This window comes from Mastigoproctus giganteus, chromosome 4 (genome assembly GCF_048544385.1).
Source record: "Mastigoproctus giganteus isolate SK-2022 chromosome 4, ASM4854438v1, whole genome shotgun sequence".
In the NCBI taxonomy this organism is placed as follows: domain Eukaryota; kingdom Metazoa; phylum Arthropoda; class Arachnida; order Uropygi; family Thelyphonidae; genus Mastigoproctus; species Mastigoproctus giganteus.
This window is the reverse complement of record NC_143578.1, coordinates 103,420,892-103,441,676: the sequence shown is the minus strand read 5'-3', so window position 1 is coordinate 103,441,676 and position 20,785 is coordinate 103,420,892. Positions and strand designations below refer to the sequence as shown.

Genomic DNA, 20,785 nt, shown 5'->3' with positions numbered 1-20,785 from the left:
GCACTAAAATTCCAAGTATCCATTCATGTATAAAGTCCACTGTAAGATAATCTGAACAATTATCCTTAATATTTTATTAAACGTTTATTTCTACACTGATAGCTACACAATGAAGCATCTTCCTATTAGGATTTACACCTTGCCTTTTTCCATCCAGCAACATACAAGTAATAATTTTTTCCCACTGATAAGATGACTGTATCCTCAATATTAATCTTTTACTGTTTACATTGTACTCAGTATAAAAAATACTATTACTTGTGATATCATGCATTAATCTTATTCTTGTTTATCATTGACTTGCAGGATACAGAATTTGTATTGGTGGAACTATCAACCCAACAAGCTTCTTACAAAGATGCCAATGATGTCTGCCAGGTTGATAACTTCGATGTTGGTCTTTTAATTACTCAAGACACAAATTGTGCACCCCTAGGACAAATAGATAAAAATACCCTTGTTTTAAAGTACTACATTATACTTACTAGTCAACGTGAACTGTATCCAAAGTTGTTTAATCTTGCAGTACCAGTGGGATCATTTAAGACTGTGCGTTTGGCGCCATCCTACCTTTCTAGTTGTCATCCTTCTAGGAAAATCAGTACTGTATCAGTTATCACTGAAAAAGAAAAATTAGAAAGCAGCATGGAGGACTCATATGATAATAGCAGCCATGATTCAAGGTAAGCTTTTATGATTTATTTTACATGAATGTATAAGAGTTAATTTCAAAATTATAATTACTTCAAAAGAAAAGTTTTATAACTTCAAACGTTTATATTTTTCACACAAAAGGAAAACAGATGGTAAGACAACAAAAAGAAATAACCAAATTTATTTTTCATCAGGTTTCAGTTGGATTCGTATCCGTATTCGCTAGAGGTGCCTCTGTAGAAAAAAACAGAAATGGTAGCTTTCACTGGTGTAAAAAAAGCAGAATGTGTTTGTTGAGAAAACTAAAATTAGCAACACAAATGCAGTTGAAATTTGTGCACATTAGTACAGGGTCTCCTACGAAAGTTTAGGAATGGCATGGAAGCTTTACACAAACTGGGTGTTGCATGATGCTTGTTAAGAAGACTAGTAGGTCTACTGTGAACAAAGAAAGAGTAGATTGAGTAAAGTAGGCATATCTGCGCTGTCCTAAAAAATCTCGCTACCATACTGACTGTGAACTGTGTCTTCCACAATGAACTATTCAGAGAGTGCTACCTCAGCAACAAAAACCTGGAAGGAAGAATTTTTTTTCAACAAAATGACATTCCTTCCCATTACCTGCTGCAAGTGAGAGACTCTAAATCAGCAAGCCCTGCTTGAAGACCAACTTGAAGTTGCACACCACATGATTTCTTTCTGTGGGATTTTCATCAGAGATGTGGTTTATCACCCAAAATTACTGCAAACTGTCACAGAACTGAAGGATAGGATTACTATTACCCAAGCAACTCCTGCTTTACTCAAAATGAATAGAAACACTTTCATAAAGCATTTCTTTATTGTCATGTCATTTGTTTTCCTTTCATATGAAATTAAAGTCATTTTATGTTTGAAGTTGTAAAAGTATTTTTGTAATTACTCTATAAGAGATATTTCATAACATGAAAAGGCTTGAAGTTGGAAAATATACCATATATTTTGGTATATATGATGATGAAACCTCTAGACCAATGCTAAATAGATGAAGTAAATCTTTGTTTACCCTAACATTTACATAGAGTCATATTACTATATTGCTTACCTTACTATTTTAGTATTATTATATTACTCAAGGAGTGACTTGTGAAAATGCTTTAACATAATAAATGGTTTGAAATTTGTTCTTTTCTATTTGTATTTCTATATGTGATAGTAGATATCATAGAAGATTCAATTGTCTTTTTATTTAATTTTGCTAAAATTTTTCCTTCTAAATTTGTACAGATCTAGAGGGACTACAATCAGAGGAATGTGTGATGAAGAAGTAACATATTTGGGTTACTTTAGCAATCAAGAAACAATGATGCAACAAGTTTTATTAAAACAAGCAACCACAGCAAAAGCTCATTTAGATGCTGTTGTTGGTAGAGCAGCTGTGCACTGTCGTCGGGACTTCTTGTGGAATTATCTTTTACCTCGTGGGCGAAAAGATGATAGTAGTCGAGATGGAGTGAGTTATTCAATTTTATTGTATATACTTTATACTTGATTTTGCTGATAAGGATTAAAAGCAGCATTAAATGGTATGAGCATTAAATATAATAAGGATTTACCCATTTATAACCAGATACCATTATACCTGCTTATTGCAGTCTCATTTTACCTAGTATTATCACAATATAAAAAAAAAGAAAGAAAAGAAAAAGTATATTTATATTTAACTGTTTCTGATATGTATTTTATGTCCTGAATTCAATGTGCCATTAGTTTTACTCTAGTGTCATTTCTTGCTTCAATTAGAGGTTCATATTTTTGCAACATTTATATGTATTACATATATATGTACTACTACTACTATAAGTGCATATCAATATGCACACGCTTCTTGATTAGACCGGGGTTTGAGCCCGTCACCACCAAATATGGAGGATGCGAAAAGGTCAGGGAATGACCACCACATATTCCCGGAGCAATATGGCCTTAGTTGCTAATGCTCCTAAAAACCAAATAACAACAAGCATATCAATACCATGATATATAAACTGTAGCATTTCTGTACTAAGTTTTTTTTTTTTTTTTAATTTGTTATGACAACCACAGGGAAGGTATATATTATATCCAGACACTCTGCTATGTTTGTAATTATTATATAGGTCTGAATCAGGTGAAGCATAACATCATTGGTGGCACCAAGGTTTGGCCCCAGATGCCATGGCCAAGCGATTCTTGTGCATTTAAAGAGTGTTTTTCTCTTCAGTGTCTGAGTTTTCCTTGTTTCCTCACTCACTTAATACACCTATCTGTTAAGTAGCTCTGCTCTCTTAAAAGCACCAAGAAAAGAGCGCCGACCGGGCTAGCCGAGTGGGTAAAGTACCTGCCCGGCAACCCAAAGGTCGCGGGTTCGATTCCCGCCTCGGGCTGGATCAAAGTACTGCAAAAACCTTGGGAGGTGCAATATGGCCACAGAAGCTGATGCGCCAACAACTACAAAATCAATCAAATCAGAAAAGAGCCCAGAAGAAGGAAAGTATCTTTTTCTTTAATTTAATACACTTACTAACAGTACTAACCTCTACATTTGGCCACAGGCACCTCCGTAGCCAGATGGGAAGGAGCAGCAGTGCATAGCACACGCTTCTTGATTAAACTGGGATTCAAGCCTGTCACCACCAAATACAGAGAATCCGGAAAGGTCAGGGAATGACACCGCATATTCCTGGAGCAGTATGGCCTTAGTTGCTAATGCTCCTAAAAACCAAATAACAAACAAACATTTGGCCACCAAGCAGCACTGGTCCTGCCTCCCTATGGTGAGACCAGTAACCTAGGTGAAAAAGATAAACCGGGGCCAAAAGGAGCCATCATGGATATAAACAGTTATCCACCTTTATCAGCTTCAAGCTCACAACCAGAAAAGTCTGACATTGACCATGACTCCAGTCACCCTAAAAAGCTTCGAAGAGAAGCATAGCATCATAATAAATATACCAAATTTCCTGGTGATACACTCTCTATCATCCCAACCTGTGGGCAAGTTAACATTCTTAATTAAAAGATATAAAGAATCTATTGCTGGATCACCAAATATGGGGAAAAGACTGCAAACCGGAGACCTTCTGATTGAAACAGCCACCTGAAAACATAGAGAGGCTGTTAAAGATGACAACATTTGATGGGCTGACAGTATCAATTACTCCTCACAAAACCTTAAATTCATCAAAAGGTGTCATCAATAACTGGAAGCTAATAATAGTCTTTGAAGAAGAACTACTCCAGGAACTCAGCAGTCAAAAAGTAATTAATGTGAAGCGGATCATGACTAAAAAAGATGGACATCTCACTCCAACCCTGGCGATGAGTTGGGCAGCTGAGAGCTTGATGGGTCCCACATTGGTAAAGGTGCTCACTGTCTGCAAGTTACAGCTGTGAATTACAAGTTTCAAAAGAGCATAAGTGTTTTACTATTTTATTTACTTAATTGTCATATTCTATTGTACTTTATAAGTAGCTTTATAGCTGTACTTACACTTGCTATTTTTAATTTAGATATAGTTTTTATAGTTTAATACTTAATATACAAAAAACTGTTGTTTTGTTCGAATCTTGCTGCCATTGTTTTCGTATAGAGAATGGCAGGGAATTCAAATTTAATCGTGGTAACAAGGTAGCTCTAACATAAAATTATATAGGGTAATACGCATCACTGCATTTAGGCTTCTCTTAGATCGGTGGTTTTCAACCGGGGTGCCGCAACAACATTCCAGGGGTGCCACGTAATTTGGGTTTAAGTTACTTAAACTTATTATTTTTTAATTTATATGTTTATTTCATTATAAAAAGGTGTACAGTTTCTTTTTCATTTTGTGGGGATCTACAATTGATGTTTACTTAGTACCTCTATATAAAGAATAAAATTATATACTGTATATTATACATATTATTGTAAAATATACAGTAATTTGTATTATGACGTAATTTTTATAATTATATTATTGTAATAACTATCATATAATATATATATATATATATTATATGATAGTTATATATATATATAACTATCATATATAACTATATATAATTATATATATATATAACTATATTATATGATAGTTATATATATATATATATATATATATATATATATATATATATACAGAGAGAGAATTGGATCTAACAGGCAGAAAATTACGTAGGGGTGCCACAGAATAAAATAAATTATTTAGGGATGGCATTATTAAAAAAAAGGTTGAAAACCACTGTCTTAGATAGTGTAGTATTGACAATTATTTAATTAAATTTATTGATCTTATTAATTTTAAATATCATGCCCCAGACTAGAGCAGCAAAGCAACGGGCACAAAGTGGCAAGAGTGCTGTGACTCAGGGACGAACTGAGGGGGAAGATTCTCCAATGCATCACAGCCTGAAAAAAAATGTGCAACTTGTAAAATATTTGCCGAACTCTCTGGAACAGAACGTGATCTAACCAAGGAGGATGTCTTTGTGTGTGCCAGGTGCAGAGAGTGCCTAAAAATTAACCATCAATTCAGCGTTCTGATGGGTGTCTATGAGAGCTTGAAGTATAGGGTAGACACCCTCGAAGAAATTAATGAGGGGCCCGTCAAGCTCTCAGCTGCCCAACTCGACGCCAGAGCTCATTCTTGTGCATCAAGCAACACAGCAGTAATCTCCAAGGCAGAATGCACTAGTCCCACAGGATTTAGTTATTGTTGGTGACTCTATTGTCAGGGAGACAGTAAATATATTATGTAAAAAGGATAGATGGAATAGGACCAAGGTATGCCTGCTGGGGGCAAAAGTTGATGTTGTAGAGCAGATATCATCTTTTAATGGCACAAAGGGTGATATTGTTGTACACGGAGACACCAGTGACATTAAGAGTAGGAGATTTGCAGATTTACTTAACAAGTACAGGTCAATGTTAAAAAAAAGTCGTGGGTTAAATTTGAAAGTGTCTGCAATTCTGCCCAGACACTATAGGAGAGAGTATATGATGAGAACCTTGTCAATCAATTCGACCCTGGAGGGACTGTGCAAGGCTCGTGAGGTAGAATTTTGCTCAGCTTGGTCTATGCTTGTTAACAGGAGAGACTGCATCTACAAGGATGGGATACACTTAAATAGAAAGGGTGCAAGAATATTTGCTGATGCTATCAAGGTAGAGTTAGGTGGGTCAGAAAACTGCTAGCTTGGGGGGGGGATTCACAGACTAAAAGGTTAAAAGTAGCAACAGGCAAAGGTGAAGGTGATTCTTGCAGTACTTCTATTAGAATGAGCAGCAACCTGGAGCTAGGAGTGCTAGGGGTTTCAAGGACTGATGGCAGTCATCATAAAACAAATAAATACATGGGATGTGTTAGGGTAACTATAAAATAAGAATAGCTGCATGTATACTTGCATGTACGCCAATGCTTGGTGTCACACAGATATTAGGAATGCAGAATTGGAATTTGGGAAGTACAATGTGTACAGAAAGAACAGACAGGATAGGAAGGGAGGAGGGGTTAAGCTGTTAATTAAGAAAAACATAAAATCAAAGGAAGTGCATCCATTTGACATAGATGGACAGTGCAATGTTGAGTCAGTTTGGTGTGACATAAGCACTGGGAAAGAAACAATAAGAGTAGGAGTGTATTATAGGCCTAATGACTCGAATGAGTTCAATGAACAATTGTACAGAAAAATAGACTGGACTAGTAAATCTGAATGTCTTATAATGGGCAATTTTAACTTCACAGATATTGACTGGAACTTGTGGTTTGGTCACTCGCACACTGGCAAGACTTTTATGGATTAATTGGACGATTGTTTTCTGCAGCAGCATGTTCGAGAGGCAACCAGAGGGAGTAATACTATTGACCTGATTTCAGTAGAAACTCTTGAACATGCTGCTGCAGAAAACAATCATCCAATAAATCCAAAAGCCTTCTAGTGTGCAAGTCACCAACCTACAAGTTCCAGTCTATATCAGGGAAGTTAAAATCCCCCATTATAAGACACTCTGATTTACTGGCCCACTCTATTCCTCTGTATAATTGTTCATTGTACTCATCAGAGTCATTAGGCCTATAACAAACTTCTGCTCTCATTTTTGCTTTCCCGGTGCTATTTTTGCTTTCCCAGTGCTCACACCAAACTGACTCAACATTGCACTGTCCATCTATGCCAACAGGATGCACTTCCTTAGGTTTTATGTGTTTCTTAACTAACAGCATAACCCCTTCCTATCCTGTCTATCCTTTCTATACACATTGTACTCCCCCAAATTCCAATTCTACCTCTCTTATATCTGAGTGGCACCACGTCTCTGATATCCCAACAATATCCGCCTTGGATTTCCTAACCAGCACTTCGTTCATCAAATTTATTTATTATACTCCTAGCATTGGTGTACATGCAAGTATACATGCACCTGTTCTTACCCTTAGTTACTCTAACACAGCCCATGTATTTACTTGTTTCATGACCCTTAGCAATTCCGAAATCCCCAACAACTGACTTTCCGGGCTGGTGCTCATTTCAATAGAAGCAGTGCAAGAATCATTTCTACCTCTTCATGGACTAATGTTATTAGTGGAGTTCCACAGGGTTCAATGTTGGGCCCACTGTTGTTTTGTATATTTATCAATGATATTGATGAAGGTATATCAGGCTTAGTGTCGAAGTTTGCAGATGATACAAAGGTTGGCAGGGTTGTTAATGACAGTAATGGCAGTGTGCTACTGCAACAGGATTTACAAAATTTGATCAGATGGGCTGAGAAGTGGCAACTGAAGTTTAACATTGACAAATGCAAAGTACCATATGGGTAGAAGTAACCACGGAGAAACATACCATCTGTTTCTACTACATTTAGGGTGGTAGAAAATGAAAAATACCTGCGAGTAATTGTAGAGTTAAATATGTACTTTTCTGAGCAATGAAGACAGGCTGCCAGAGCAGGTCATGAGATTTTGTCAATGATATACAAGAATTTTGCTAGCAGGGAAAAGGAGGTGATTATCGCTTTGTATAAGGCAATTGTCAGGCTATGCCTTGAGTAGTGCATACATGTCTGGAGGCCTCATTTGAAGAAGGATATATTGTTTTGCTTGAGTGTGTACAGAGAAGAGCAGCAAGATTGGTGAGGGGAATGTAGGGATCCTCTTACCAAGAGAGGCTTAAGTTCTGCAAATTGCAGTGGCTGGAAACTAGGCACCTGCAAGTGATCTAATTGGGATGTATAAGGCCTTGAATGGGTTGAGCACACTGATTTCTGATGGGATTCTTCCACTTGCTCAGATTACAAACTTAAGGGAGCATAAATTCAAATTGAGGAAAGATAGTTGTAGAATAGATGTGCAGAAATTTGCCTTTAGCCAGCATGTGGTTAATTGCTGGAACAAACTTCCATCTGTCGTTGTGGAAGTTGATAGCTTAAATAAATTCAAGGAGGAACTGGACAAACATTTAGAGGGAATGGTTGTGTGAATTTTTTTTTTTTTTTTGTGCTGATGCTACATAAGCTCATACGCTTGCTTTCTTATGTCACATACCTCTATTACCTTTACCTGCGGCTACTGTTAGTCTGTGAATTTCCCCAAGCTAGCAGTTTTCCGACCCACCTAACATTGCCTCAATAGCATCAGCAGATATTCTTGCACCCCTTCTATTTAAGTGTATCACATCCCTGTAGAAGCAATCTCTCCTGTTAACAAGCACAGACCACACCAAGAAAAATTCTACCCCATGAGCCCTGCACAGCCTCTCCAGGGTCAGATTGATTGACAAGTTTCTCATCATATACTCCCTCCTATCATGTCTGGACAGGATTGCAGACACTTTCAAATTTAACCCTAACTCGCGACTTTTTTTTCAGCATTGATCTGTACTTGCTTAATAAATCTGCAGATCTCCTACACTTAATGTCATTAGTGCCAACATGTACAAAGATATCACCTTTTGTGCCCTTAAAAGATGATATCTGCTCTAAAAAAATAAACTTTTTTTATATTTTTATTTCTTTAAAATAAAAATAAAATAAACCAGGGGCAAAAGTCATAAACTTTTGCCCCTGGCAGACATACCCTGGTCCTATTCCACCTATCCTTTTTGCACAATATATTTCCCGCTTCCCTGACAATGAGTCACCAACAATACCTAGCTCCTGTGGGACCAGCACATTCTGCCCTGAAATTTGCTGCTGTGTTGCCTGGTATATAAGTGTGGTCTGGCATTGAGTTGGGCAACTGAGCACTTGATGGGCTCCTCGTTTTAATTCCTTTGAGGACATCCACCCGATGTGTTCGGAATTCAAGTACAGCTGCATTGGTAATGTTTTCTGTGATGTATGCTATTGTGTCATTTATCATTATAATCATAGTAACTGATTATAATGATTGGTAAACTTTTCCGGATATTGGTAGGCATTCCAATGTACGCGGAAGCACATCGGAATGCCTACCAAATCTAGAATTTAGGTTATCTAGGTCTAGATCACTTCCATAAGGGAATCGCATAAATGAGCACATAATCTACATTCTGACTCACCATAATAATACACCCCACAATCTAGCAAGTAATGTGATAAATCACATTTGCATAATGTGGAACAGTTGATTTTACTTTTGACAACATCAACTGTAATCTCCTGCCTGGGAGCTGCACACATCCAACATGTTAACAGTGCCATGCCTGGCTAGAAATGCAGAAATGCCTGGATAGTGGGGAATATAAACATTGGCAGTGAGAAAACTGTCTGGTTACAGTGGGAAATAGTTCCACTACCATTAAGTTGAAGTACTAGGGGGCTATTCACCAGGCTGATATCACTGACTCAGCCATCATGGAGCATTACTGGTGAGAGAGCAGCATTTAAATTACAATCCGTGACCCAGTGTTAAAATATTAATCCATACCCATGATTCTCATCATCTCTCATGGTTGGAGGCCCTCCATATAGCTTGGCAGGTCCCAGCATTAATTGCAATCCAGGAATTCATGTACACCTATTATGGAAGCTGTTATTTTACATCATGACCAGAGATTGTGGGTTAACAACAAAGCTAGCGTACATCACACCATTCTCTGTGTGAGACTGGCGTACATCACACCATTCTCACACAGAGTCTGATGGTTGAGTATTTCATTTTCCTTTCCCTTCTCCTTTCTTTTCTCTGCATATGATTCACACCTGTTGTCAACACATGCAGAAGGCATGTGCATAAGGATTTGTTATCGTGTATCTTGTTTACGTTGATAAAGAGACTCATTGCCCTGAAAGCATCTTTGTGTTTGTTTTATCACTTTTATCACTTTTCTTTTCTTTACTTTATGTCAATAGTTTATATTTTATTATTTTTTGTAAATTTATTGGCTATATAAAATTTCAGTTTTAATTTGTACATAGTGTGTTTATTTTTTATTTTTATCTATCAGCATCCATTTATTTAATTTATTTTTAATAAACTTTACTTATTTTGATTGTCTCATCAGTAGTAGCAATATTTATTTCATTATGACTATTCCTGGCATTCAAGTATCTTGCATTTGTAAATGTTAAACTTGAATTGCCATTTCTCAGGCCAGCTGCCTAATTTTTCCAGATCTTGTTGTTGTTGTAGCATATGCTGATTACTCTCATTGATCAGCTTGCCAACCTTTGTGTAGTAGTAGTAGTGGCATGTGATGCAAGAAAGCAAATGTATGAGCTTATGCAGCATCAGCCAAAAAAAAAAAAAAAAAAATCACATCATCTGCCAACTTAGACATCAAACCTGATATGCCTTTATCACCATCATTAATAAATATAGAAAACAGCAGTGGACCCAGTGGTGAGCTATAATGGGCTTTCACGGGCTGGCGAGACCCCATTGTCATTTTTTTTTGAAAATTTGCATGCCCATTGTTGAAATGATCATTTATTTTATAAATGAAATCCAATCCTGAATTCAATTATTGAGTATACAGAGCCAGAACAACGGTGGGGCAAGCAGGGCCCCATCTCCCCAGTAATGTGTTTTAAAATTGCTTCATTTTTATTTAATTATAGTCTGACCTCTGTTTAACGAACTTCTTTATAGCAAATTTTTTTAATTCCCCTTGGTAATTACATTTAAAATAGTTTCCGTAGAATGAAGAAAATTTCCATATAAACATCGGATTACGAGAGACTTAAATTTGTACATATTGTTCCTACCTCTGGCCTTTAGGCAATTAGAAAGGGTGATGAATTAAGGATTAAAGGGAGTACCATTCCGTAATTTTAGTGGTACCCCTAAAACTAATGCTGATGTGTCTGATGTGCAACGATATCAGACAGATGTACTAAAAATTCCTTATAATGAAATAAAGGCTGATTTACTGCTAGATAATGCATCTGCTGAGAGGTTAGTTAGCAGGGATGGGAGAATTAAATGTGTTTTTCTGCCTCCTAACACTACACTGATACAGCCGATAGATCAGGGTGTAATTGTTGCATGTAAAAAAAAGGTTGTATAAGAAGAAGTTTTTAGAAGAGGTGATGGTTGTTTTGAGAGAAACAGAAGACACAGAAGAAGATACAAGAGGCACCAGGACACTGCAAAATTTACATGCATACAACATCAGATCTGCTATCTTCAACTTAACAGTTTCGTGTAAAGATATAACGATTACCTTGAATATGATATAAAAGATGTGAAGATACTACCTTGGCCAATGCTTGGAAGAAGTTGTTGTACGATGTAGAACCTGAAATGGACTTTAAGGGAGTTGAGGCATCTAATTTTCGGGACACTCTCCTGAGGGCCAGCAACGAAAATGCAACTGAGAATGATGTGGAACAGTGGCTGAAAAATGATGAAGGTAATCTGGGCTGTAAAAGTTTTTGTGAAGGAGAGATTGTGGAAAATGTTCTTAATGGAGAACAAGTGGACAATGACAATGACAAACACGAAGAATTCGGTGCACCTCATCCTAAATTGTCTGTTATAAGATAACATATAGATGACATCATACATTATATTGAATCATCATCAGACCTTGATGTGCTTCCCTATTATGAATCCATTTTAGAGAATTTCGATCTACAGTAATAAGGAAGCAGCACCAAGATGTAAGAAGCAGCTTGATGATTTCTTCAAGACCACTTCATTAACTGGACACGTTTCACCAGAACCCTCTACCAGCAAGGAATTAACACCTCTTCCCTCCATATGACAGTTGTTTCTGACTCTGAAAATTGTGATTCTTTCAATTAAGTTAATATTAATATTGAATATTATGTATCTTTTTTTAAAGTTTTTTGTGTTTTTTATTCAATGGAGTTTAAGAATTTTTAAATATTTTTCCCTCTAAAATGGATTTAAATGAAAAAACATGTTCACATTGAAAACAACTTTGTGTGAGCTTTAAGAAAAAAAAAAAAAAAGAAAAGTGGTGGAAATACTCCATTAGTTACATTGTATAGTAGTTTTGACGTATTTAATTAAAATAAAGTTTGGTTCCTGTTGTAAATTTATTTTTATATTTTTAACAGATGTTTTAATGGCTTGTATAAATTACTCAATGTACATTATAACATAATATTGTAAGCTCATTATCAATATATATTTCTAAATTACATTTAATTTATCGGACTTTCGGCAATAGCAGATGCCCTTCCCACATTTAGTCCATTAAATTGAGGGCCTACTGTATTTTGAAAATGTGAAGAATTTTGGAATGCTACATTTGAGTTTGTGCAGTAATAGATAATTGTTTTCAATAATTTTAACTGTCTTTGTTTTCATTTAGTCTGGTTTAACTGTAAGCTACGTTGAATTCTCTGAGCTTCTGAATCTGGTTACAATGATGTCTTTGGATGACATAGATCCTAATCTGACTTCATTTCTTAATATGCCTATTCCCTGGTACCATGGACTAGCTACAGTACTTAAGCATAAATATACTGATTGCCATCGACAGTTTACCTCTCCAGATGGAAACATCAGCTATCTTGTAAGTACACATAAAGTATTTATAGATCCTTAATAGTAAGAATTTGCATTTACTTATTGTTTTAACATGTTCCCTACCTTTTTCCAACACATTAATCTCTTGGCTGAGGATTACACTTAGCAATTAAGTGAAAAACCAGAGTGTGCAGTGTCAGTCAGCAGTATGCTTTTTAGAAGAGTCTGTGTAAAAGACTTTTCTAAAGAATTAGAAGAGTCTTTTACACCAATTTCTTACAAGCTAGTTCACTTGTTTTCTTTGATGCAGATCTAATACAAAATTGTATGAAAAACCCTTTATCTCTTACAAAATACAGTACTATACACTTTTCAGAATCACTGAGATATTATTATTATCCATAGGGTGAAAGGAAGCCAAAGGCTTATGTAGCTAATGCTACATAAGCTCATATGCTAGCTTTCTTGCATCACATGCCTCTACTACTATTTCATGTTTATACTTCTGAGAGCATATAAAAAAAAAACAAATAAAAAAATAAAAAAAACAATTTCACACATTCATTTCCTCTAACTGTTTGTCTAGTTCTGCCTTGAATTTATTTAAGCTGTCAACTTCCACAATGACAGATGGAAGTTTGTTCCAGGAATCAACCACCCACTGCCTAAAAGCAAATTTCCGCACATCTATTCTACAACTGTCTTTCCTCAATTTGAATTTATGTCCCTCAGGTGAGTAATCTGAGCAAGAGGAAAAATCCCATTCAAGGCCTTATAAACCTCAATCAGATCACCTTGCAGGTGACTAGTCTCCAGCCACTGCAATTTGCAAAACTTAAGCCTTTTTGGGTGAGGGCCCCCTTTGTTCCCCTCACCAATCTTGTTGCCCTTCTCTGTACTTGTTCTGGCAACTCTACATCCTTCCTAAAATGAGGACTCTAGACCTCTATTCAGGCATGGCCTGAAAATTGCCTTATATAAAGGGATAATCACCTCCCTTTCTCTATTAGCAAAATTCCTGTATATCATTGGCAATACCCCATGACCTGCTCTGGCAGCCCATCTGCATTGCTCAGAAAACTTCATATATAACCCCGCAATTACTCTCATGTCTTGTTAATTTTCTACCACCCTAACTGTAGTACCATACAGTTGGTACATTTCTCCGCGGTTACTTCTACCCATATACTTTGCATTTGTCAATGTTAAACTTCAGTTGCCACTTCTCAGCCCATCTGAGAAGTGGCAACTGAAGTAGCACACCGCCATTACTGTCATTAACAACCCTGCCAACGTTTGTATCATCTGCAAACTTGGACATTAAGCCTGATATACCTTCATCAATATCATTGATAAATATACAAAACAATAGCTGGCCCCACACCGAATTCTGGGTGACTCCATTAATAATGTTAGTCCACAAAGAGCAGCATCCATTGATTACCACTCTCTGTCGTCTCCCACTCAACCACCTTTTTATCCATTGTAGCAACACCCTTAATACCATACTGCTCCAATTTGTACAGTAGTTTTCCATGCACAACAGTATAAAAAGTTTTCCTGAAATCCAAGTACACGATGTCAAAATTATTTTTTGCATCCAGTTCCTTTGTAACCACATCATAGAATCCAATCAAATTTGTCAGACAAGACTTTCCCTTAACATGTCTGACCTCCATACCATTGATAGGCGCAATATGACCCTAGTAGACTTTGCGCCAGAAATAACAGTACCAATACTTTTCCCTTAACAAACCCATGAGGTGCCTCCGTAGCCAGGTGGGATGGAGCAGCAGTGCGTAGCACATGCTTCTTGATTAGACTGGGGTTCAAGCCCGTCACCACCAAATACAGAGGATGCAGAAAGGTCAGGGAATGACCACCGCATATCCCGGAGCAATATGGCCTTAGTTGCTAATGCCCCTAAAAACCAAATAACTAACAAACCCATGCTGTGTCTGAATTATTACTGCAGGCTTGTCTAGATGATCTTGCAGCGCTTCTTTAACTAGCGACTCCATTATTTTTCCCAGAACAGAAATTAAACTAACAGGTCTGTAATTACTCGTGTCACCTTTTGATCTCCCTTTGTGACATGGGGACACAGTTTCACATCTCCAGTCCATGTGGACCTCCCCTGAGTCAAAAAAATTGACATAATTATGGCTAAGGGTTTCCTTAGCCATCCTTTGCCCCCTCCTTTAATATAATGAATCGATCCCATCCACTCCAGGTGCCTTTCCTCTGTTTAACTTCAACAATTCCTCCTCCACTTTGCTCTCAGTTATTACAAAATCATTAAGCTCCCTGTTAGAGTTTAATAAGCTTCTGTCCTTCACTTCACTGAAGAATTCCTCATATGTGAATGTAGATGCAAAATACTCATTCAGTTTGTCAGCTATCTGAATAGGATCATCAACAGTCGAACCATCGATATCAAGTGGACCAATCTGATTCATCCCCTTCCTTCTAGAGTTTATATAAAGTAAAGAAGTCCTTAATGTTTTTCTTAGCATCCTTTGCCAATGATTTCATGTAATTTGTCTTGGCTTGCCTAATATCTTTTGTGACTTGATTCTGAGCTGCAAACCACCTAAAATTTTGGGCCGGTTCGATTCAAAAATTGCTGATGTTCGGTTTGCAGGCTGGTTCAAAAGGTGATTTTGACCAGTGGTTTGGTTCAGTTTGGTTCGGTCAAGTGAAATAATTCATATAGTTTCTTAATTCATTAATGATAGTAATAATATCACATTATGATAAATATTACTATAAAATCTTATTTTAAATTAAAAGTAAATTATATTAATAATATATTTGACAAGTAATAAAATTGCATGTTAATCATTTGAAATCTGATTGAAAAACGAGCAGAAATTACCAAAATATTAACTCTGAACATTAATTTCTTCTCATAAATGTATACAAGAGAATGTTTAATTTGGAAAGAAAATAATAGGATCATCCAACATTGTTATCTATTGTTATTCAGTAATACTAAGGCAGATATTTCCCGATAATATAAAAAATCACAGAAAATAATGACAATAATACTTTAAGAAGAGAAGAAACAAAGATGAATTACAAGCGAAATATTATTAGTTACTCAGATAATGGACATAAGGAAGTATAAAAAATAATTTTACTTTGAAAATTGATCATGAAATCTTAAAAACAACAAAGATTACATAGATAATTAGAAATTAATTATTTACTTTTAAAATGTATTTCGAAAACGAAATGCACAAGGCATAATTCTTATAGGTTTTGGTAATTAACTATAAAATATCGGTGTAGATACATAGTTAACCCATAAATTTGAACTACGTCTGTAGTGTAAAAGGCATTGTTTTAATAGTATCTCATATTGTGGGTGCCTTCACAACGAGATAGCTGGTATTGCACTACTTCAAATAAATAATGCTTCTCTAGTAGAGACGACTACTGTTATTATTTTCAGAGGATACCACCACCAGACAATCATTTCAAAGCTAGTGTGAATTTAATGTGAAAAAAAAAACCCATTGGACCAGATCTATTAAATCAAACAAATGAATTATAAAATCCAAACCTAAATTATGAAAACTCTTGAAAATTCAGATGATCATTTCAAAGCCATTTGTGAATTTAATGTGAAAAATAACCCATTGGACCAGGTCTATTAAACCAAACAAATGAGTTATAAAATTTAAACCTATATCATGGAACTGTTTTGATGAGAGCCTAACAGATCTACATTTTTATCAAGAAAACTGAATTTTGTAATAAACGAAAAAAAACACAGGGTTTTTTTTTTTTTTTTTTTTTTTCCCAAATAACTAAAACCCGTACTTAAGATGAACCTCATCTCCAACCAAACTGCACAGAAGAGATGACTCTCCCCACCTTTTCAGAAACTTATCAGACCCTAAACGCCATTTTTCCAACTGTAAAAACCTTTGCATGGAAGCAGACATTGTTTGTTTCAAGTCCCAAAGATATCCCCTAAAGGTCCCAAACCTTTTCCATTTTCGAAGCTTCCACACATGATATTTTGCCTCTGTAATTAAAAATATCGTGAATATTTTTTTCTTGCCCAAGGGATGATCGAATTGCAAGTAAATTACCTCCTCCAGTGTGAACTGTCTTATCCTCAAAAATCTACAAATTCTGTTCCAAACTTCCTGTGCAAATCGACAGTAATAAAATAAATGGTACACTATTTCAATTTCGGTACAAAATCCGCATAATCTGTTGCCTGTCTGACTAAATCTATACGTCATATCGTTCACTGGTATATTTCCGTAACCTCCACGAAAAATCAATATGTGATGGGTAGTTTCTGCCAATTTTTAGATTTTTAAAAAACAATTGCGCATTATGGTTTCCGAAATTTGGATTTTCTGAGTTTAACAGTGCCCAGTAGAATCGTTTTAAACCGCCCTTAAAATGATCTATATCTTTCTCCCTTAACTGCGTGCACATATCCCGAATTTTTTTTAATATATGGGAATTGTCTCTGCTTTTGGCCCTAGATAATTGTCCCCTTTAATTAAGGCTGTATTAAATCCCATAAAATATTTTATCAGTACCGCTACTAAATGGTTAGATTGCACCATATTAGCCACATCCAGCAGTCTCTTACAGCTACACCTCAAATTAATTTTTGAAATACTTATTCTCCCATCTTCCCACAGTAAAAATAAAAATTTCTGCGCTATCTCTTGCCGTTTTCCTCCCCATAGAAACTGAAATGTTGGAACGTAAAATCGTCTCATTGTCCTAGCTGTGATTCCTGTTATAAACACCGTGTATAAGATTATAGGAAGAATTACGGTTCTGACAATAATGGATTTGTTCTCAGTGGACGAGTAAGTAACCTGGTAGTGCAACATGCCATCACAGTTGCGAAGTTATATCCACAATATGAGAGATGCGAAAGGGTGTTGGTAATAATGTATTTTGAAAACAAAATGCACAAGGCATAATCCTTATGTGCTTTGGTAATTAACTATATAATATCGGTGTAGATACACCATCGTCTGGGTGGTGGTATTCTCTGAAAATAAATAACAGTAGTCTTCTCTACTAGAGAAGCATTATTTATTTGAAGTAGTGCAATATCAGCTATCTCATTGTGAAAGCACCCACAATATGAGATACTATTAAAACGATGCCTTTTACATTACATACGTAGTTCAAATTAAGGGTTAACTATGGTGTATCTACTCCGATATTATATTTCGGTGTAGATACACCATAGTGCATTTCGTTTTCAAAATACATTATTACCAATACCCTTTGGCATCTCTCATATTATGGATATAACTTTGCAACTGTGATGACATGTTGCACTACCAGGGTACCTGCCTGCCCACTGATGATGAAGCCCACTAGCTTCGAAACGATCATCTAGAGGCTAGTTTGTGAATTGTTTCGTTCAGATGTGTTCTACTCGTTCTGAAGGTTCAGGAAAGTGACCGATCGTATCAAGAGGTTAGCAGCAGTCCTTTCAGTTGAGGTTACCCCCCTTGTGGGGAACCTCCTTTAGGAGGGTAGTAAGTGATTGATTTTCTTTGATTTACATTTCTTTGAAATTTATTTCTGCCAAGTTAGGTATTTTCTTTTCTCGTTTTGCTGGTGTCAGGCAGGACACGGGATTTTTAACTATTCATTTTCCTTAAGGAATGGAAATTAATTATGGCATAGTTCTTTTTTAGAGAAAGAACAGTGGAGTTTCAGACTACAGAGGTTTGTCCAATTAGAGAGGTAATGTGGGGAGTGACTCAGGTTGTTTCGGTTCATGAGATAAAAGGATTAACTCCATTACTGAGGCAGAAATATCAGTCGGTCTTGAAAACAGTAGAGGCAAGAGAAAAGGTTTTGAAAGGGTTTTCTATTAGAAATGTCATGATCAAACCCGAGCAAATTGGTAACATACGCAAAGTGGTTACTATCGACAGGTTTCCGGTAGAAATGTCTAATAGTCCTGTCGAGAGCTTTTTTAACATGTTTGGTAAGGTTGTTAAGATTCACAGGAAAGAATATGAGGAATGGCCAGGCGTAGAAACAGGTGCGGTGCAAATTCATATTGACATGAAAACGCCCGTGCCAAACATAATCGATTTGATGGGCCACAGGTTATTAATAAATTACCCAGGAGTTAAGAAAGTTTGTTTGAGGTGCGGAGGTAAAGACCATTTGGGAACAGAATGCCAAAAATCATGTTGTTTTAATTGTAATGGCACAGGTCATATTACGGCCAACTGCCTTAATAATTGTAAAAAATGCGGAGCTTCCACGCATATATTCATTCAATGCCCGGAACGCACGTTTGCCGAAAGAGTTGCTGGTGGGGGAGGACAGCAGAAAGCGAGTGAGCCGCCAAAAGATATGCCTAACGCTGAGAGCACAGAAACTGTAGTAGTGCAAGAGGGATGAGACGCAGATTAAAGAAATCACACCAACATTTACAATAGCGTACAATATGTCGGCAACACAATCGGAACACGCGGAACTAACTGAGGACATGGAAGCGGAAAATACAGTACAAAATGTACATAAGCAGGGGGGGAAGGAAGAAATAAGTGGTAAAACTAAAAGAGCAAAAGGGGGAACAGAGAAAATTCAAGAAGAGACCAAAACAAATAGAGGAGGAAGAGGTATCAATTTTGTCAGTCGGTAAGAAAGATTGCAAAACACTTTCGGGGTCTGATTCGGATTCAGATGGCATACAAATAAGGGAATACGAAGGAATAGAATGGTTAAATGTAGTAGGAAACACAAAGGAATACAGGGAATATAGGCGAAGCTTGGCAGAAATTGTTAAAACTCGAGGAGAACCAGTTTTTCTTTGGAATGAAAACGAGGAGGGTGAAGTAGTAAATATACAGTTCACTTGGGGAGATTTCGTTATTTCCAATATTAGAAACAAGAATGTTGGAGATCTCACTGTGTTGCTCACCAATAACAAATTAAAGTTAAATGCTGAACATAGGAATATCTTAGCAGAAGTTCTAGTAAAGTTCTGCTCATAATGTCCGGAATAACATTTATGTCATTAAATGTACAGGGTCTGAGAGCGGTTAACAAACAAAGGATGATATGGCAAATTATGTTGAACATGGGGGTGAAGATTTGGTTTTTACAAGAAACCCACTTTACAAGTTTAGCAGACATCCAGCAGTTTCAAAACAGATACCGGTTGTTAGGATTTTGGAGTTTTGGGACAAATCGATCCGCAGGGGTGGGAATAGTAGTGGTTCCTTCAATTTTAGGGACTGTACGACTGGCGGGTAGGGATACAGAAGGTCGGGTTGTGGCAGTGGATTAGAGTTATGCGGGGTGCACAATTAGACTAATCTGTGTCTATAGTCCAAATTCCACTTTAGAAAGGAAAACTCTGTTTCAGGGGCTGAGCAACTATATGAGGGGGGTGCAGTGGGTTGTAATGGCAAGGACTGGAACTGCATTCCTGACCCCATTATGGACAAAATTCTGGGGGGTACCACGCATCATGGGAGGGGGGGTTCGTGAATTAATCGAGGTTTGTACTAAATGGGACTTGGTAGACGTCTGGAGGGGGAAAAAACCGGGGAAACGAGCGGCCACCAGAATAGCCAATAATATAGGAACTGGGATAGATCACACTTATGCAACGAGTCAGTTGAAGGATAAGATGACAATGATACAGCATGTGAAATTTGCAGGAGGTCAACAAGTTTCAGATCACATGGCAGTAATGTGGAAGGGAGATTTATTTACGAATGTTAGTCTGGGAAAAGGCTATTGGAAGCTCAACCCAGCAGTTCTGGAGAGAGCGGATTGAGACTTTACAACAATTATTAAAAAGATAGTAGAGCAAGGTGGAAATGAGTGTGAAATGTAGACGAAAATTAAAGAAAGTGCTAAATCATTTTATTACTCAAAAATTAAGGAAAGAAACGAACAACGCAAAAATAGACTGAAAGATCTCCTACAAGAAAAAAGAATTTATCAACGGTGAGGGGATGGAAGGGCAACAGCAGAAGTACAAGCGATTATTGACAGTATAATATTGGAAGAAGAAAAAGAAAAGGCGCAAAAAATACAGCTGAAATTTAGGGAGGCTGATAGTCCTTCAGCTGCATTTTACCAAAGAAGACTAAGGCTAAATAATTTAGCCAAAACGGTTCAGGAAATTAAAGACGATGACAACACACATTCAACAACGCTAACTATTATGAATAGTTTTGTAAATT

At 36.7% G+C, this 20,785-nt stretch overlaps 1 protein-coding gene across 1 annotated transcript in view; it reads left to right on the top strand.

The window, feature by feature from the left end:
* LOC150086960 (KICSTOR complex protein SZT2-like) overlaps positions 1-20,785 on the top strand; it is a 1,378,951-nt gene that overhangs the window by 1,294,329 nt on the left and 63,837 nt on the right. Inside the window, exons 59-61 of the mRNA XM_090372336.1 lie at positions 307-683; positions 1,921-2,146; positions 12,412-12,615. Of these exons, the coding sequence (XP_090228462.1) occupies positions 307-683; positions 1,921-2,146; positions 12,412-12,615 (807 nt within the window). The remainder of the gene's footprint in view (positions 1-306; positions 684-1,920; positions 2,147-12,411; positions 12,616-20,785) is intronic.